The 18,590-nt window shown below is 37.0% G+C and overlaps 1 protein-coding gene across 1 annotated transcript; it reads left to right on the forward strand.

Annotated features, from left to right (window-relative positions):
- Positions 1-1,367: 1,367 nt before the first annotated feature.
- myh4.L (myosin, heavy chain 4, skeletal muscle L homeolog) lies at positions 1,368-15,404 on the forward strand. The gene is made up of 40 exons (XM_041573116.1): positions 1,368-1,490; positions 2,809-3,021; positions 3,119-3,262; positions 3,717-3,873; positions 4,080-4,107; positions 4,206-4,320; positions 4,876-4,968; positions 5,050-5,113; positions 5,202-5,300; positions 5,855-5,958; positions 6,039-6,177; positions 6,285-6,403; positions 6,482-6,631; positions 6,720-6,890; positions 6,977-7,283; positions 7,373-7,443; positions 7,570-7,657; positions 7,760-7,877; positions 8,409-8,532; positions 8,719-8,855; positions 8,944-9,199; positions 9,294-9,536; positions 9,619-9,795; positions 9,971-10,116; positions 10,200-10,290; positions 10,432-10,821; positions 11,004-11,130; positions 11,611-11,729; positions 11,825-12,021; positions 12,107-12,290; positions 12,508-12,673; positions 12,820-12,944; positions 13,165-13,473; positions 13,722-13,925; positions 14,019-14,144; positions 14,229-14,399; positions 14,495-14,599; positions 14,687-14,782; positions 15,060-15,194; positions 15,286-15,404. The coding sequence occupies exons 2-40, from the start codon at positions 2,821-2,823 to the stop codon at positions 15,301-15,303; spliced, it is 5,814 nt and encodes a 1,937-aa protein (XP_041429050.1). The 5' UTR covers positions 1,368-1,490; positions 2,809-2,820; the 3' UTR covers positions 15,304-15,404.
- Positions 15,405-18,590: the final 3,186 nt, after the last annotated feature.

An 18,590-nucleotide genomic window follows, 5' to 3' on the forward strand; every position in this document is an offset into this window, starting at 1 on the left:
TTCAAAGAGTCAGATACGTATAAACAACATAGTTGAATCCAAATCTTAGTGGCTAATACTTCCAGGATCTCACCTTGCACACTCACATGTAACCAGGTTCATACAATCCCTTCCCTGACACGAAACATTGGCTACACCCTATCATTATTAATGAGTGGATATTTAGCGGGCAGAAAAGTGGATGTATACTGCTTAAGTCCAAGATATTCTGTTGATGGTGTACTGACTTAACATGCTGCCATTTGTTCCTGTGCATATAGTGAAATGTACTTGCTGTGTGATGCTCCTCCCCTTATACACTTTGATATTTCTCCCCCCCCTTTTTTCCTTCTGTATCCTTCATTTCTTGACTTGTAATATAATAATAAAAACTATTGAAACAAAAAAAATGTACATTTACATAGCAAAATACAGTGTACATTTTCTGTTAAACGCTGCAAAAAATGCGCCAAAGCCGTATAACAGATAATTTTTTTTAAAAATTGGTCTTTATAAATAAGGCACCGAAAGATTTTAAAGTTCCAGGAAAAGTGACGTTGAAGTAAATATACAAAAAACAGATTTAGGACTGTGATGCAAATATTTTGATTGATAGAAAAACCTTTACAAAACAGGATATCAGAAACTCGAAAGTAAAAAAGAGAAGCAAAGAAGATTTCTTTAAGTGCCAAATGAGTGGAGGAAAAGAGGCTCAGCAGATACAATGTTGTAAATCAGCCAGCTACTGAGGTTATTTCCTGTGCTCACAGATGCAATTTAGAGCCCTGCCTTAACCTAACGCAGAATCTATTTTGACAACACGGATTTTGTTTGAATTTCAGATTCCTGAGCTCAGTGAAACCCAACCCCACAGCAAGTGATAGGCTACAGATAGGAACAGTTGCTTTGAGCATCTCTGGGTACTTGAAACCTGAATAGTGCGTGTTATTTTTACTCGTGATGAAGAGGCAACTTTGGGTCTTGGTTTACCGTTATGGTAATATGGAAACCTCTTCCTTACGTGGAAAAACTGCTGAGCTCACACTGTTTGCAACACTATATAAACCAGCCCTGGTTCCTCCAGTAGATTGCTCAGTCTCTGGTAAGTACAGCTGCCTACTAGATGTAAAGCTGTAGATGCTGAGTTTAAGGGTCTAGCTGTAGATGCTGAGTTTACTGGGTGTAACTGACTTTAAAGCTTAGTGTTGGATAGATAATACAGACAGTGCTTTGGCAATCCTTTAAGCACTTAAATACAATTTGTGGGTAACTTTTATATCCAGTATTTCTTCCTTGCCCCTTTACCCTTTTGATTTCCTTTTGAGACCTCAGATCAGTTTTCAACATAACTGGATTAACTCAGTTAGAATATGGCAGATAGAATACTATAATCACATGCCTGAAGGCTATAGAAATGCTTACTGAAATTCAGGTTCACTAACAGTACTCTCTCTCTTATATTTTTATAGGGGGACTTTACTTTTTTTTCTCATCTTCATCTGGACTGAAAGGTAAGTTAAAATTGCATGTCGTTATAAGCATTGATTTTAGAAAAGTTGAACTTTAAATTGCTTTACATCTTGAGTATTTTTCTAAGCATTAATGGTAAAATAATGCAGAAATAAATTCACTTTTAATACTAAGAAAATACAATTTAAAGTAGTCTTGCATTTTACATAACATTGTGTTGTAAAACTCTTCACTTTGGAGTTTCAGCTACAGAATGCCAGTTATAGGTCCAATTGAGCCTCCTAGTAACCAGGCAGTGGTTGGAATGACCAACTGCAGGAGGAATAGGAGAGGGCTTGAACAGAAAGTTAGATAGACAACCAAACAATAAAATCAATGAATGAAATAGTTAGTACCTGTATATATCTTATACAATTTAAGACAGATAATTGAGCTGTGTCTAAGAAAAAACAGTTCATATGTACAGTTCATTTACTAACTCCATCCTTTAGAAAACTGAAAATGTATACTTTAGGTGTCAGCTTTAAAGCCCCTACATAGGCCACACAACCGGGGACTCAGTCTCAAGAGCAACTATAACTTTTCCATACTGATAAATGTAGAATGATGCAGTGGGGCTGGCAGGTTCCTCTTCATTGTGATCTTCCCATACTCTGGACTACTCTGTAATGTTAATCTATGAAAGTAATAGCTGCTATTTGGTGCGATTCCAGTGATACAGTTCAGAAGGAGGGAAGAAGGGAAGGAAGGCCTGGGGGGGGCGTCTAGGGTTCCATTCAGGCTTTTCTTCTCCTTTAAATAATATATTTAAATGAATGACCTAGCAACTTTAGCATTACATTTCTGTGTAAATGAAAGTTGTACAATTGTATGTGCACTGAGGTAAAATGGTTTTGATATACTGTACTATATTGTATATAATATATAGTGTATATACAGCCACCTGCATAAACATGTCCCTATACATTCCACAAAGTCATGTATTTGTGCATGTATAAAAGCCTCTGTGTTTTATCAAGCATAGAAGTTGCCTTTGCATAAATGTCTTCTTTCTCCAAGACCGTATAGTGTGAATGTCATGCCCCAGTTGTAACACTGCCATCCTGGTTTTCTTGTGTACCTTCTAAATTATCCAACATTGCAAGCTACCACATCCCCACCCAACCTTAACTCATGTGTATTACTATTTTATTCTGTTGTAATCCACCAGGCACGACTTCCTTAGTTTTAGTTCATTATATAGCACTGCATTGCCCACTATCTGCTTTATTTTACAGTACAGAAAGAGCAGAATGGGTGTTTGTAGCCACAGTAAAAATATTTATAATATTAATACTATAAACTAAATCCATATCCTAGCAACCAGCAATCATGGGTGATGGAGAGATGTCCATCTTCGGCGAGGCCGCACAATTTCTCAGGAAAAGTGATAAAGAACGTTTGGAGGCACAGAGCAAGCCTTTTGATGCCAAGAACACTGTATTTGTAGACGATCCAAAGGAACTTTATGTCAAAGGTTTCGTTACAGCCAGGGAAGATGGCAAAGTAACTGTGAAGACTGATGATGGAAGAGTAAGTAGAACTTTACAGTTCTGTTATTCAGCAAAGTAGCGTCAACCCCACCTATTTTCAAGATACATTTCAACCCTTTTTATTCCTTCCATTACAGACAGTTACTGTCAAAGACAGCCAAATTTACCCCCAGAACCCTCCCAAGTATGATAAAATTGAAGACATGGCTATGATGACCCATTTGAATGAGGCTTCTGTCCTGTATAACCTCAAAGAGCGTTATGCTGCATGGATGATCTACGTAAGTCATAGAGACAGAGCATGTTGCAGTGATGGGGTTTCACCTTGAAATATAATAAATATATTCTGATATTTAACTATTAATTACTCTACAGATGAAAATGGCAGCTAACAACATCTAATGTAACAATGTATTTACTAATTTTTTGCTATAATAATGAAATGTTTTGGTTTCTGAGGAACTGAAACCATCTATCTTTATTATTGTCACTTTCATAGTCATTAGCGTAAAAGTGGTAATAATACGATTTTTGTCATTTCTCACTGCATGCTGACTTAATTTTTATAACCAAAACATTTTGAAATGTGCAAAGGTGTTAAATGCCCACAAGTCCTCTTGTGAATCTTATGAAGTTACATATGAGTATTTATATTTCAAACATAACATTCAACAAATATCTATACAGTTACTAATGGGCGTATAAAGCTAATACTTAATTAACTTATAATTTTAGACTTATTCTGGCCTTTTCTGCGCCACTGTCAACCCCTACAAGTGGCTGCCAGTGTACAACCCTGAGGTTGTTGCCGGCTACAGAGGGAAAAAGCGTATGGAAACCCCCCCTCACATTTTCTCCCTTTCTGATAACGCCTATCAAGCCATGTTAACAGGTACCAACTTTATTACATTATGTCTAGATATCCGCTATTGTCAACCATGGTCTTCCCAGCTTACTACTGATTAGGATGATGGGAGTTTTACTTAAATAGTTAAGCAAGAGCAGGAGGGCTGGAGGGTGACTGTATCTAGAGAGAGAGAGAGAGAGAGAGAGATAAACCAATAACTGAAAACTAAAATGTATGTAATCTTTTTGCAGATCGTGAAAACCAGTCTGTCCTTATTACGTAAGTAATCACATCTTAAAAATAATCAATTGTATTGCTTGCAGCTATTAAAACATATCTAGATAATTAATCAAAGTTTAATTAACTCTTGCCTCCAGTGGAGAATCTGGTGCAGGAAAGACTGTGAACACCAAGCGTGTCATCCAGTATTTTGCAACAATTGCAGCACTTGGAGAAGCTGGAAAGAAGAAGGAACTCTCCAACAGCTTGCAGGTAATACTATGATACCATTTCCAGATATGGTTCTTTCAGTAAAGGGTGGCATTAGGTAGCTTTAAGCACCAATTATTTCAGTTCATTAGCCTTTTTAAATATGAGGGAACAGCATTTTCGTTTATCCATTTCATCCATTTATTTGGATGAAACCATATTTCTAGCCTTAGTTAAAGCACTCACTAATACAGGTGATGCTATTCTCTTACTCGCAGTGTAAATGTATCTAGAGTACAAAGAACTAAAAACATGATTTAAGCTCTGATTTATATCTCTTTAAGAATCTAAATCCGAGTTCCTGTTTTTTTCTGGAACTTTGTAAACACAGGCAATGCTATTAGTCCTGTCCTTATCTGCCCTTACTTATTAAAAGCAATTACAATCTACCTTAAATCATATGTTTAAGCACCATTTTGTTAAGCATTGCCCCAATCACTTCCAAAGCAATCTTCATGTATACAATGGCTATCTTACTACAAGATTTCAAACATACAGAATAGAAAAAGTAAACAAAGAGAACTGCAATTTATTTTATAATTACCTACCTCACTTTAGGGAAACCTGGAAGATCAAATCATTGAGGCCAACCCTCTGCTGGAAGCCTTTGGTAATGCCAAGACTGTGAGAAATGACAACTCCTCTCGTTTTGTAAGTTGGGTGCCCGTATCTGTCTCATTGTAATTCCTTATGATTATTTACTTGTATTCTAAACTGAGCTATAACTTCTAGGGTAAATTCATCAGGATCCATTTTGGAACTACAGGAAAACTGTCTTCAGCTGATATTGAAACATGTAAGAATAATATTCCTGTTAGTTCATCTTCCTTTCCTCCATTCTTGTTACACAGCAATCATTCATATCTCAATATCTCAATCTGCAGATCTGCTGGAAAAGTCCAGAGTTACATTCCAGCTTTCAGCAGAAAGAAGTTATCACATCTTCTATCAGATCTTAACAAATAAGAAGCCAGAACTTGTTGGTAAGTATATTGTGTGAAATAGATGACTTACATATCTTGCAACTCATAACAAAGTCACAAGATTACAACTAATACAAATAAATTACATTAAATGTTTAATTACTAAAGTAAATTAACATAATCTGCATTCTTCTTTGGCCATGGAAATCTTTGCCCTACACTGAAAAACAAGTAGTGGAAGTCATAAAATGATTTCAAAATAGCAGGAGAAATAGGACAAAGACAAAAGAAAGTGAAAAAAAGAAAACAATCAAGAGGGGCTACACAGAGCAGAAAGGGGGACAAGAAGGGACGGAGGGTAAAAATAAAAAAGATAACGTATGGGCTGAACAAAAAGTTCAAGATAATATACAGTATGGGCTAATAACAGAATACAAAGGGTAACAGCAGTATGAAATGAAAAAGGTGGAAGCTATTATCTGAAATAATTTTGACTTGGAGTTTGCTGGATACAGGGTTTATCTTTCTGGATGACAGATTTCTTCATAATAGATCCCATAACTGCGTTATGCTAGTACTGATGTGTATAGTAATAAAGGCTTTTACTTTCACAGAGATGCTTCTGGTCACCACCAACCCATATGACTTCCCATCCATCAGTCAGGGTGAGATCGTTGTGAAGAGTATTAATGATGAAGAGGAATTGATGGCCACAGATGTAAGAAAATAAAAAAAGTATAAGAATAATATTGTACATTGCAACTTACTGAAATCAATCACACATTAATTCACTTGCAGAATGCCATTGACATCTTGGGTTTCAATCAAGAAGAAAAGCTTGGCATCTACAAAATGACTGGTGCTGTCATGCATTATGGCAACATGAAATTCAAGCAAAAGCAAAGGGAAGAGCAGGCTGAACCTGATAGCGTTGAGGGTATGTCAACCATTTTCTGTTTATATAGTCAATAACCATTGACTTCTTTGCTGCCGTGTTTATATGGCCATATTACTAAAATAATTGACTGTATTTTCATTTTGTAGTGGCTGACAAAATTGCTTATCTGATGGGCCTCAACTCTGCTGATTTGCTCAAGGCTTTGTGTTACCCAAGAGTCAAGGTCGGCAATGAATTTGTCACCAAAGGACAGACTGTCCCTCAGGTAATATTCTGAAAAAATGATAGAAGCAATTGTAATATTATGGACTTTATGCTCTAATGAGTATTTTCTTCCTTTTAGGTCTATAACGCTGTAGGTGCCCTGAGCAAGTCTGTTTTTGAAAAACTGTTCTTGTGGATGGTCACTCGTATTAACCAACAGCTGGATACTAAGCAACCAAGACAATTCTTCATTGGTGTGCTGGATATTGCTGGGTTCGAAATCTTTGACGTAGGCAATATTTTTTGGTTGTATAAATTGTTATATATCTTATAAGGTTATAACATCATTTATTTTAACTGTGCTCTGCTATTTACAGTTTAACAGCTTGGAGCAGCTCTGCATCAACTTTACCAATGAAAAACTGCAACAGTTTTTCAATCACCACATGTTCGTCCTGGAGCAGGAGGAATACAAGAAGGAAGGAATTGAGTGGGAGTTTATCGACTTTGGTATGGATTTGGCTGCCTGCATTGAGCTTATTGAGAAGGTTGGTCAGATTAATCACTCACTTTAGACTGCTAGAACATAAATCCTGTATTCTAACTTACTCTTTTTAATAACTATATTCTTCAGCCACTGGGTATCTTCTCCATCCTTGAAGAGCAGTGCATGTTCCCCAAGTCCACTGACAATTCTTTCAAGGACAAACTATATGAACAACATCTGGGCAAATGCAAGAACTTTGAGAAGCCCAAGCCTGGCAAAGGAAAGGCAGAAGCTCACTTCTCTCTTGTGCATTATGCTGGGACTGTGGATTACAACATTTCTGGCTGGCTTGAAAAGAACAAGGACCCACTGAACGAGTCAGTTATCCAACTCTACCAGAAGTCTTCTGTTAAACTGCTGTCCTTGCTCTACTCTGCCTTTGCTGCAGCTGAAGGTAATGAAAACTCTTATTTTTGTTTCATAATAATTACAGTTTTGAGATTGTGGTTATGGTGGACTTTAATACTTTTATTGCAATTGTAGCTGATGCTGCTGGTAAAGGTGGAAAGAAAAAGAAGGGATCCTCTTTCCAGACTGTGTCTGGTCTCTTCAGGGTTAGTATGATTTGTGTCTAATAATTATCTGTATTTATGAGATAATCATAGCATGAGCTAAGAAAAAGTATGGATTTGTTTTAAATGTCTAAGTGTTTTCATTGTTTTACATTTTAAACATTTCAGGAAAATCTGGGCAAACTTATGACAAACTTGAGAAGCACTCACCCTCACTTTGTGCGTTGTTTGATTCCCAATGAATCCAAGACTCCAGGTAAAGTTTAACTCTACAACATATACTTTTAGGAAATATAAAAAAAATTTTGCTGATCTCATTGTGCATAACCAAATATATATAAACATTTTTTATTAATAGGTATCATGGACAACCATCTCCTCATCCACCAGCTGAGATGTAATGGTGTGCTGGAAGGTATTAGAATCTGCAGGAAAGGATTTCCAAGCAGAATCCTCTATGGTGATTTCAAACAACGGTAAATTGTTTAATAGCATCTTAGATATTTTTTAATAATATCATTTAAAACAAGAGAGTTTGTTTATATACATGAATAGCACTCACAGCTGCTTGCAACATTCCTCTCCTACTCCATATTCAATGTGAAATGTATATAACATATATATACAAATCACTGAAGCGAGATAAAGTTGCAAAAGTTAAGAGGTTTCACTTCCTGCTTCCTCAGACAATTTTCAACTTTTATACCACAAATTTAAATATATATATATTTCTAATAAGTAAACTATAGAGTATATTTCAATACATTTTTTAATTCCAGGTTATAATTATCTTATCAGTTGAATTCACAAACATTTCTTCTTTGTAGATATTTGGTTACTGATGCATTTATTTATTGTTTGGTTGTTATGAAGTTGTAGACTGCCCAGTCACCTGCATAGTTATTTTTAATAAAACAGAATGGGATCTATCCTTTAAGTCATTTTTGTTTTCTAGTTTTGAACTGAATGTAAAAATAAAAATATATATTAATTGTGTTTAATTGTAGTTACAAAGTTCTGAATGCCAGTGCCATTCCAGAAGGGCAATTTATTGACAACAAGAAGGCTTGTGAGAAGCTTCTAGGCTCAATTGATATCGACCACACTCAGTATAAACTTGGACACACCAAGGTACGACAATTTGCATAAAATAGGTGATAAAATTGCATGATGACAATTAATAATAGTGTAGAATCTGATCTGTTATAAATACACAACATAAATGAGATTGATCTTTTTTATGGCACAGTGACACTGAATTTAAGATTATGGCTAAACATTTTCTTGAAACTGTTCATATCTATGTCTTTGTTAAAGGTATTTTTCAAAGCTGGTCTTTTGGGTACTCTGGAGGAAATGAGAGATGAAAAGTTAGCTCAACTTATTACTTGCACCCAAGCTCTTTGCAGAGGATTTTTGATGAGGGTTGAGTTCAAGAAAATGATGGAACGAAGGTAAGGAGAATGTTACATTTTAGAAAATAAAAACTAAAATAAAGTTTATATTTAAAAAATTGTAACGTTTTACTTATGTCACAAACAGGGAGGCCATATATCTCATTCAGTACAATTTGAGGTCGTTCATGAATGTCAAACACTGGCCATGGATGAAACTGTACTTCAAGATCAAGCCTCTCCTGCAGAGTGCTGAGACTGAGAAAGAGATGGCAAACATGAAGGAAGAATTTGAGAAGACCAAGGAAGCATTGGTAAAAGCAGAAGCAAGAAAGAAAGAACTGGAGGAGAAAATGGTTTCCCTGCTCCAGGAAAAGAATGATCTAGTCCTGCAGGTTCAATCGGTAAGATGATACACTATACAGAGAATGTCCCACAAATATCTTACCTCCTTATCTATCATTCTAATGTAATGATATCTGATTCATATTCAAATAGGAAGGTGAAACCTTGGCTGATTCTGAGGAGAGATGTGAAGGGCTCATCAAAAGCAAAATTCAGCTGGAGTCTAAACTAAAGGAATTAACAGAAAGACTTGAAGATGAAGAAGAAAGCAATGCAGAACTAACAGCAAAGAAGAGGAAACTGGAGGATGAATGTTCTGAGCTTAAGAAAGACATTGATGACCTTGAACTTACGTTGGCCAAAGTAGAAAAGGAGAAGCATGCCACAGAAAACAAGGTAGGACATTTGTCTTATGCCTACAATATTTTTAGTGTTATATATAAACAATGTTGCAATAAATGGTAACCTTTGGTCTTAGGTCAAAAACCTTACTGAAGAAATGGCAGCTCTCGATGAGAACATTTCCAAACTGTCCAAAGAAAAGAAGGCCCTTCAAGAGGCTCACCAACAAACACTTGATGACCTGCAAGCTGAAGAGGACAAAGTCAGTTCTCTGTCAAAAGCAAAGACAAAGCTAGAACAGCAAGTTGATGATGTAAGTATAACTTTAGTATAACTTTCTTCTCCAAGACACTTTGAATATTCTAAACACTAGAACTAAAAACCTGTCTGAAATGTTTAAAACATTATCTATATATATATATATATATATATATATATATATATATATATATATATATATATACTTAATATCATGCAATTTCAAACAGCTGGAAGGTTCCCTGGAGCAAGAGAAGAAACTTCGTCTTGACTTTGAGAGAGCCAAGAGAAAGCTTGAAGGAGATCTGAAACTGACCCAGGAAACTGTTATGGACCTTGAGAATGATAAACAACAAACTGAAGAAAAACTTAAAAAGTAAATATGTGCCTTTAAAATGTATAAAAAGAAAGTGCTCCACTAGCAGCAATACACTCATACAAATGTTTTGTCATACACAGGAAAGACTTTGAAATAAGCCAGCTGCAAGGAAAGATAGAAGATGAACAGTCCCTGGGCATTCAGTTGCAGAAAAAGATCAAGGAACTGCAGGTACACTTTTTCAAAATACATTACGTGATGCTCTAAACAATCTTATATTTTGTGTATGGTAACTCATTTACTGCAGGAAGCGAATATCAGACATATCTCCGTAGTCCTTCAAAACCATATTTATATGATTTCAATTTACAGGCTAGAATTGAAGAACTTGAGGAAGAAATTGAAGCTGAACGTGCAGCTCGTGCAAAGGTAGAGAAACAAAGGGCTGATCTTTCCAGGGAACTTGAGGAGATCAGTGAGAGACTTGAAGAAGCTGGAGGTGCAACATCTGCTCAGATTGAGATGAACAAAAAACGTGAAGCTGAGTTCCAGAAACTGAGACGTGACCTGGAGGAGGCAACCCTTCAGCATGAAGCCACTGCTGGTGCCCTGCGCAAAAAACACGCTGATAGCGTAGCTGAGCTTGGGGAGCAAATTGATAACCTGCAGCGGGTTAAACAAAAGCTTGAGAAAGAAAAGAGTGAATTGAAGATGGAGACTGATGATCTTGCCAGCAACTTGGAAAATGTATCCAAATCAAAGGTAGAGATAATGTTTACAAGTTATACAAATACTTTTCCATTCGTTGCCATCCCTCTCTGAAGGGAATGCTGTGCTAGATGAAAAGAATGATCCAGATAAAAGAATATATTGTCTTCCATTTGTATCACTCTTTTATTAACTTTTAAAAATGAGTACCACAACTTTGATTTTGTTCCCTGAAGGCTAATCTTGAAAAGGTTAATCGTGTCCTTGAGGACCAACTTAGTGAAGTGAAGGCAAAGGATGATGAGCGCCAGCGTCTCCTCAATGACCTCACTACTCAAAAGGCTCGCTTGCAGACTGAGACTGGTAAGTATAAGTAGGAGAAATATAAAATATATACATTAAAGTATTTTCGCTCTTAAAAAGTCATATATATTAAATGGTATATTTTACTGTTGCTTTATCAACAAAATTTTAGAAAAGCAGTACTGAAAAAATGGGTGTGTAACATGTAAAAAAGGAACAAAGCCCTGTGCTCTTTTGTGATTGCACAGTCAGACCCAAATCTCTGTGCCTTCTGTTTGGGCAGGATTATAATATAATGGTGTAGCTTTCCCCATCTTTCCTATGCCTCAGCATCACTCCTTTGGAGCTCTGCATCTTGTACCAAATTGAAATCACAAATGACACAAGGATGAATAGCACAAGACAATATAATGCCCATCAGCACAAATAGTGCCCCTTCATTTCTTATACATAAAACAGGCATATAAAAATATCTTACACCTGCAACTTATGAAAGGGTAATCTTAATAAGCTGTACAATGAACCTCTGATGACATTTAGGTGAGCTCTCCCGTCAGCTTGAAGAGAGGGAATCTCTAATTTCTCAGCTCTCAAGAGGAAAGCAGGGATTTACTCAGCAAGTTGAAGAACTGAAGAGGCAACTTGAAGAGGAAACAAAGGTAATAATATTGTGATTTAAATAATTAACTAATTAAAGTTCTGCTGTTCCCATCATTACAGCCAGATTTAAAACTATTTAATAAACATATTTCAGGCTAAGAATGCCCTTGCTCATGCGCTACAATCATCCCGTCATGACTGTGACTTGCTTCGAGAACAATTTGAGGAAGAGCAGGAGGCCAAGGCTGAACTTCAGCGCTCACTGTCCAAAGCCAATGGGGAAGTTGCACAATGGAGGACCAAATATGAAACTGATGCAATTCAGCGTACTGAGGAGCTTGAAGAAGCCAAGTATGTTTATAACAAATTACCACAATGTTAGAAAGATACAGATGCCGAATTGTCTTAAAATATTTCTTATTTTATCTGTTTTCAGGAAGAAACTTGCTCAGCGTTTACAGGATGCTGAGGAACAAGTTGAAGCTGTGAATTCTAAATGTGCCTCCTTGGAGAAGACTAAGCAGAGACTGCAATCTGAAGTTGAGGACTTGATGGTTGATGTTGAGAGAGCAAATGGTGCAGCAACTGCTCTTGATAAGAAGCAGAGAAACTTTGATAAGGTACATCACAAACTATACTTCTATGGTCATCATTGAATTCAGAGATACAGTCAGTCTTATTTTTATTTGTATATTTATTATCTGTTTTAAACTTTTATATATACTTGGTTATAGTTTTTAAACAAGTTTTAAGAAAGTCTCTTTCATTATCCAGGATGTTAATAATATTTTGACTATAAGATGCATATACAGAGATTGTTATGATTGCAATAAATAGGTCCTGGTAGAATGGAAACAGAAGTATGAAGAGGGCCAGGCTGAATTGGAAGCAGCTCTGAAGGAATCTCGCAGCCTGAGCACTGAGATCTTCAAGATGAAGAATGCTTATGAGGAATCTCTGGAGCATGTTGAAACTCTGAAACGTGAAAACAAGAACCTTCAACGTATGTTTATTTTATATAAGGCAGTTCCACTGACCTTAGCATAGTAGTAGCAGAGTAGTAGTCTAAAAACTAATTTTCTAGTGCTAAAAATTTCCGAGTACAAAGAAAAACAAAGGAATCAATTGAAATTATTATTTTTATTCCAGAGGAGATTTCAGATCTGACAGAACAGATTGGTGAAAGTGGAAAATCAGTTATTGAATTGGAGAAGGTCAAGAAGCAGGTGGAGCAAGAAAAGAATGATCTCCAGGCTGCTCTGGAAGAAGCAGAGGTATAGATCAGAAGTGAAGTACATCAGACTAGAGATGAATTATGTTTAAAAGAATATAGTCGCAATGAAGGATACTATTATGTATTATTATGGTTTAAATGTATAGAATGGAAAGATATGGAACTTTGTCAGCTTGAAAAGCTAATTTGACTTTAATTTAAAATAGGATGTTTACCTTTTCTGACATTTTTCATAAATCAAAAAATGAAATTTCTTAAAGGGATCTCTGGAACATGAAGAAGCCAAGATTCTGCGCATCCAGCTTGAACTGAACCAGGTGAAATCTGAAGTGGACAGGAAAATTGCAGAGAAGGATGAGGAAATTGAACAGTTAAAGAGAAACAGCCAGAGGGCTATCGACACCATGCAGAGCACACTGGACTCTGAAATCAGGAGCAGAAATGATGCATTGAGACTGAAGAAGAAGATGGAAGGTGATCTGAATGAGCTTGAGATCCAGCTGGGTCACGCCAACCGTCAGGCTTCTGAAGCACAGAAACATCTCAGGAATGTCCAGGCCCAGTTCAAGGTATTCATTAGAGAACCTATCCAATGATATAAAATACATTAGCTTGCATTTACCAAATGAATGTCATTATCATTATTATGATCATATCGCTGCTTTATTTAGCAAAACAAATTGATGCAATAAATTTATTGCACGTTTTGTCATATTCTTATGACTTGTATTGATTAGAGATACTGTAGACATTGTACAACCAGATATTTTTATTAGAATCAATGCTCTGATTTCATCCTCTTTTATTTGTCTAATAGGAGTCCCAGCTCCAGTTGGATGATGCAGTTAGGGGACAGGAGGACCTGAAGGAACAGGTTGCTGTAATTGAGCGCAGAAATAACTTGTTTCAAGCTGAAATTGAAGAAAACAGGGCTGCTCTGGAACAGACAGAAAGATCTCGTAAGATTGCAGAACAGGAGCTCCTAGATGCAAGCGAACGTCTTCAGCTGTTTCATTCACAGGTAAAATGATTTGCCCCTAGCATATTTTTAAATACTATGAAGAAAATGTGATTTAAATCAAATTTTAATATAATACCCCTTGTTGATTTTCAGAACACAAGTCTCATTAACAGCAAGAAGAAACTTGAAAGTGACATCAGTCAGCTACAGAATGAGGCTGAGGAAGCTGTCCAAGAATCCAGAAATGCTGAAGAGAAGGCAAAGAAGGCCATAACAGATGTATGTCATTTTTGTCTTCCAACTGCTGGTAATAACATCTCTTGGTGCACTAGACAATTCATTATTTGGCCATTTATCTGACAGGCTGCCCTGATGGCAGAGGAACTGAAGAAGGAACAGGACACCAGTGCTCACTTAGAAAGGATGAAGAGGAACCTTGAACAGACTGTGAAGGACCTTCAAAGTCGCCTGGATGAAGCTGAACAACTCGCAATGAAGGGTGGCAAGAAGCAGCTCCAGAAACTGGAATCCAGGGTATGTGCCACAATCTCTATTGCGCCACAATATACCGATATCCATATATATAATAAAAAAAAATTCTGATGCATATATATTCATGCTATTGCCAGGTACGGGAACTGGAGAATGAAGTGGAGAACGAACAGAAACGTGGTGTTGATGCTGTGAAAGGTGTCCGTAAATATGAGAGGAGAGTGAAGGAACTCACATACCAGGTTAAATGATCTCAGGTTTCTATTAATGTGACAGTATTGCAGACCTATATAGTTTATTATATGATAAGCTTGATCCTCTTTTTGCAGACTGAGGAAGATAAGAAGAACGTTCTGAGACTGCAGGACCTGGTGGACAAACTTCAGTCTAAAGTTAAAGCCTACAAGAGGCAGGCTGAGGAATCTGTAAGTTATCATTCAATAGCATTTGTTCTATTATTCTATTCTATTTGTTATAAATACATTTTTTAATAAATTTATCTGGATAAAGTTTAGGTAAATATTCTGGATAGATCTCTGCTCAGCTCATCCAGCAAAAAGCAATTGCCTATATAATTTCAATGTATATATAATAACTCATCCCAACCATTCCCTTAGAGAAAACTATTCTGAATCAGCAATGAGGATTGATTCGATAGATACCAACCCCCTCATTAATCCTGATAACCAATTCTTTTTTTAGGAGGAACAAGCCAATGCCCACTTGAGCCGCTTCCGTAAGGTTCAGCACGAGCTTGAAGAAGCAGAAGAAAGAGCTGATATTGCAGAGTCCCAAGTGAATAAGCTCAGGACCAAGAGCCGTGATGTTGGAGGCAAGGTACTGAAATCCTCAAGAAGATGAACCTCTTTTTGTGACATTAGCGATTGTCTAAATGATTTCTTAATATGTGTTTCTTATCTGTTCACAGAAAGAGTCTCAAGAGTGAAAACACAGACAAGACAACAAAACTGAGGAATGTGAAAATAATTTTCCACTCCGAATATAGTTTATCAAATGAATTGTAAATAAATGACTTGAAGCCTAAAATATCTGCTGTTTTGTGCCTTTTGTTTAGACTTGTGTAGCAAGTGTTTTGAAAAATACAGTTCTGCAGTTGAACAACACGTTAAAAAGAAAAGTACATCTATTTTCTTATATGTTTCAGTGTTGATTAGTTTATTACCTGTGTTGAATGAACAGTTCCAAAAAGTACAATTCTATAGCAAGGACGCCAACATTTTGACATGTGGGGTCTAATTTCAGTATAGATATTACATCAGGGACTGCAACCTACATATTACACAGTCATTACATTGTACTGGAAGGAAAAGAGTGGTATTTAAACAACCATTTCTCAAGTCACTGTCTTTGAAATCAAAACCATGGGGAATACCAAGAAGCATGGTATAATGGAGTTATGAATGGATGATGCTAGGCTACTGTGGTATATTAGTCACCTGCTTACAGTCTAACCCTAAGCAAATTTTTTATAATGAACACGTTTTTAACTAAAAAGCAAAAGTAATTTTCTTTTCATCTGTGAAATAAAAGTAAAAGGAAATCATACAATCCATTTGTGTCAATAAATAGAGAGACACACAGACACAAGTAGCTGGTCAATATGATGACGCCAAAATAGATTCTGTACTGTACAACTGCATGTACTTCTCTGAGCAGTGATAATTGCTGGAAGCCATTTATTAAGCCCTCTGTAGCTCCTCGCCAGGATGGTTTGCCCAATACTAAGCTACCGCAAGATTCTCCTCTCTCCTCCCCTGATATTAAACTGGTGGTTTCTCACATGGCAACTGAGATCTGTTTTCAGCAAGTCTAACCGAGACCTAAGATTGTGGCCCATGAATAAAATTGCCGAGGTGTAGCTTGTAGTCACATGAATTACATTCCGATAACAAAAACCTTGCCAGTTTATGCTACAGGGATCCACTGATGTGTGCCATTGACCGCAGTCACCGTTTCATAGTTTGTACAAATCTTTCAGCCAAACCATTTGTTGCAGGATGGTATGGATTTGAAGTAGTATGTTTAATTCTATTGCATTTCATAAACAATTGAAATTCTTCAGAAATTAACTGAGGCCCATTATCATTGCCAATATGTTCAGGTATTCCAGTTCTTGCAAACAAGGTTCTCAGTATATCAATTGTATATGAGGTACTAGTACTAGAACATAATTCCCAGAAATGGTCCAGCAAAATCAATATGCATATATTGTCAAGGAGCAGAGGCCCAATCCCACAGGTGAACTGGAGCTGGTTGTGGCATAGACTGTACCTGTTGGCACCCATGGCACTTGTTTGCCAGTTGCTCTATTTGCTGATCAATTCCTGGCCACCACACAAAACTCCTAGCAAGTGACTTTATTTTTACTATGCCCAGATGGCCTTCATGTAGCTCATCCAGTACTCTTGATAACAACTTTGTGGGGATAATAACACAAATTCCCCACATTACACATACTTCATGGTCAGTTCATGTCTATGAGAGTAGTAAGGAATCAGTGTGGCCTTGTCTGTGTACTTCCAGCCTATAAGAGTTGCCTTATAGACTTGTGCTAGAATGGGATCTCTTTTGGTTTCTAGCTCAATCATTTTACAGGTTAGAGGAAGACAATGATTCTGATGTAAATTAACATATTCAGGATTTTCCTCAGAATTGTCTTGACCTGGTTATGGCAGACATGACAGTCTGCATGAGTTTTGCATGAGCAGTCTGCTTGAACTCAATATCATTGTCATAACCAGCAAGAAACAAAGCCCAGCACTGCATATGTGCAGCAGCCATTGCAGAAATTCCTTCTTTTGGGTGAAATATTTCAACCAATGTTTGATGGTCTGTTACGAGTGTGAACTTCTGGCCATATAAGAATTGATTAAATTGTCTCGATGCCCAGATAAGACTAAGGGGCAAATTCACTATGCGCCGAAGCGCCTAACGCTAGCGTTAATTCGCTAGCGTTGGCCATTTTTGTTACTTTGCAAATTCACTAATGGACGCTGGCGTAACTTCGCTAGTGTAACTTCGCACCCTTATGCCTGTCGAATTTGCGCAACGGACGTAACTACGCAAATTCACTAACGCGCGCATTGTTCTAAACGCTACCTTTTACGCTAGATTTCCTTCACCACCTCAGACCAGGCAAAGCGCAATAGAGTAGATAGGGATTTCTTCAAAAAAAGTTAAAATTTTTTCTAAGTCCCAAAAAATGCTGGCATTTATTCTATATTATGGGTGATAGGCTGAAAAAGATTGAAAACATTTTTGGGGCTCCCCTCCTTCCCCCATACATTTCCTAACTCATGGCAACTTAACTATACAGTGGGCACATGTGTAGGGCAAAATAAAAATTTTATTTGATGTTTTGAAGGTTTCCCAGGCATTTGTAGTGCTGCTACATATTCCTCCATTGAAATGGGAATTTGGCGCCGTATGCAAATTAACCATCGCTAGCGTAACTTCACTTCGCTTAGCGAATCAATGCTAGCGCAACTTCGCAACCTTACGCTACCCCTGAGTGCAACTTCGGGTTTTAGTGAATTTGCGAAGTGCTGGCGAAACAACGCCTGACGAAGTGCGGCGAAGTGCGGCGAAGTTACCCCTGACGCAACTACGAATCTTAGTGAATTTGCCCCTAAGTGCTTCCTTGTCTATCTGTGTACAGTCGTGTTCTGCGCTTGAAACAAATGCTAATGGCCTTTCACTTTTGTCTGGGAGAACATGAGATATCACAGCTCCAATGCCATATAGGGAAACATCATATGCCAATTTAATTGGCAAAGAAGCATTGAAATTACATCATCCAACGTGACCAGTGTCTTTGCTTCCTTAAAGGCTTTTCGACTTTTCAATTGATTTAATGGGTATAGAACAGTTGCAAGATTTGGCACAAATCGGCTGTAATAATTAATAAATCACAAAAAGGATCTGAGCTGGTTACATCCTTGGGCAGTGGTGCTTGTAATACTGCTTGGATTTTCATGCCAAATACTAATCTGTTGTATCGGTATAGTCATTTTGTTATGTTGATTGTAAAGTAGTGTTTAGCATTTTCCTCTACCTCCATCTGTAAGTAGGCTTGTGCAAGATCAATTTTGCTGAATTGAATCCACCCGCAAGAGAGGCAAAAATGTTCTCAATCAAATGTAAGGGATACTTATCAGACTGTAGAACTGGATTAAAATCTCCACATATTCTAATTGAACCATCCCTCTTTAT

The sequence above is a fragment of the Xenopus laevis genome, chromosome 8L (genome assembly GCF_017654675.1).
Source record: "Xenopus laevis strain J_2021 chromosome 8L, Xenopus_laevis_v10.1, whole genome shotgun sequence".
NCBI classification, from domain to species: Eukaryota; Metazoa; Chordata; class Amphibia; order Anura; family Pipidae; genus Xenopus; species Xenopus laevis.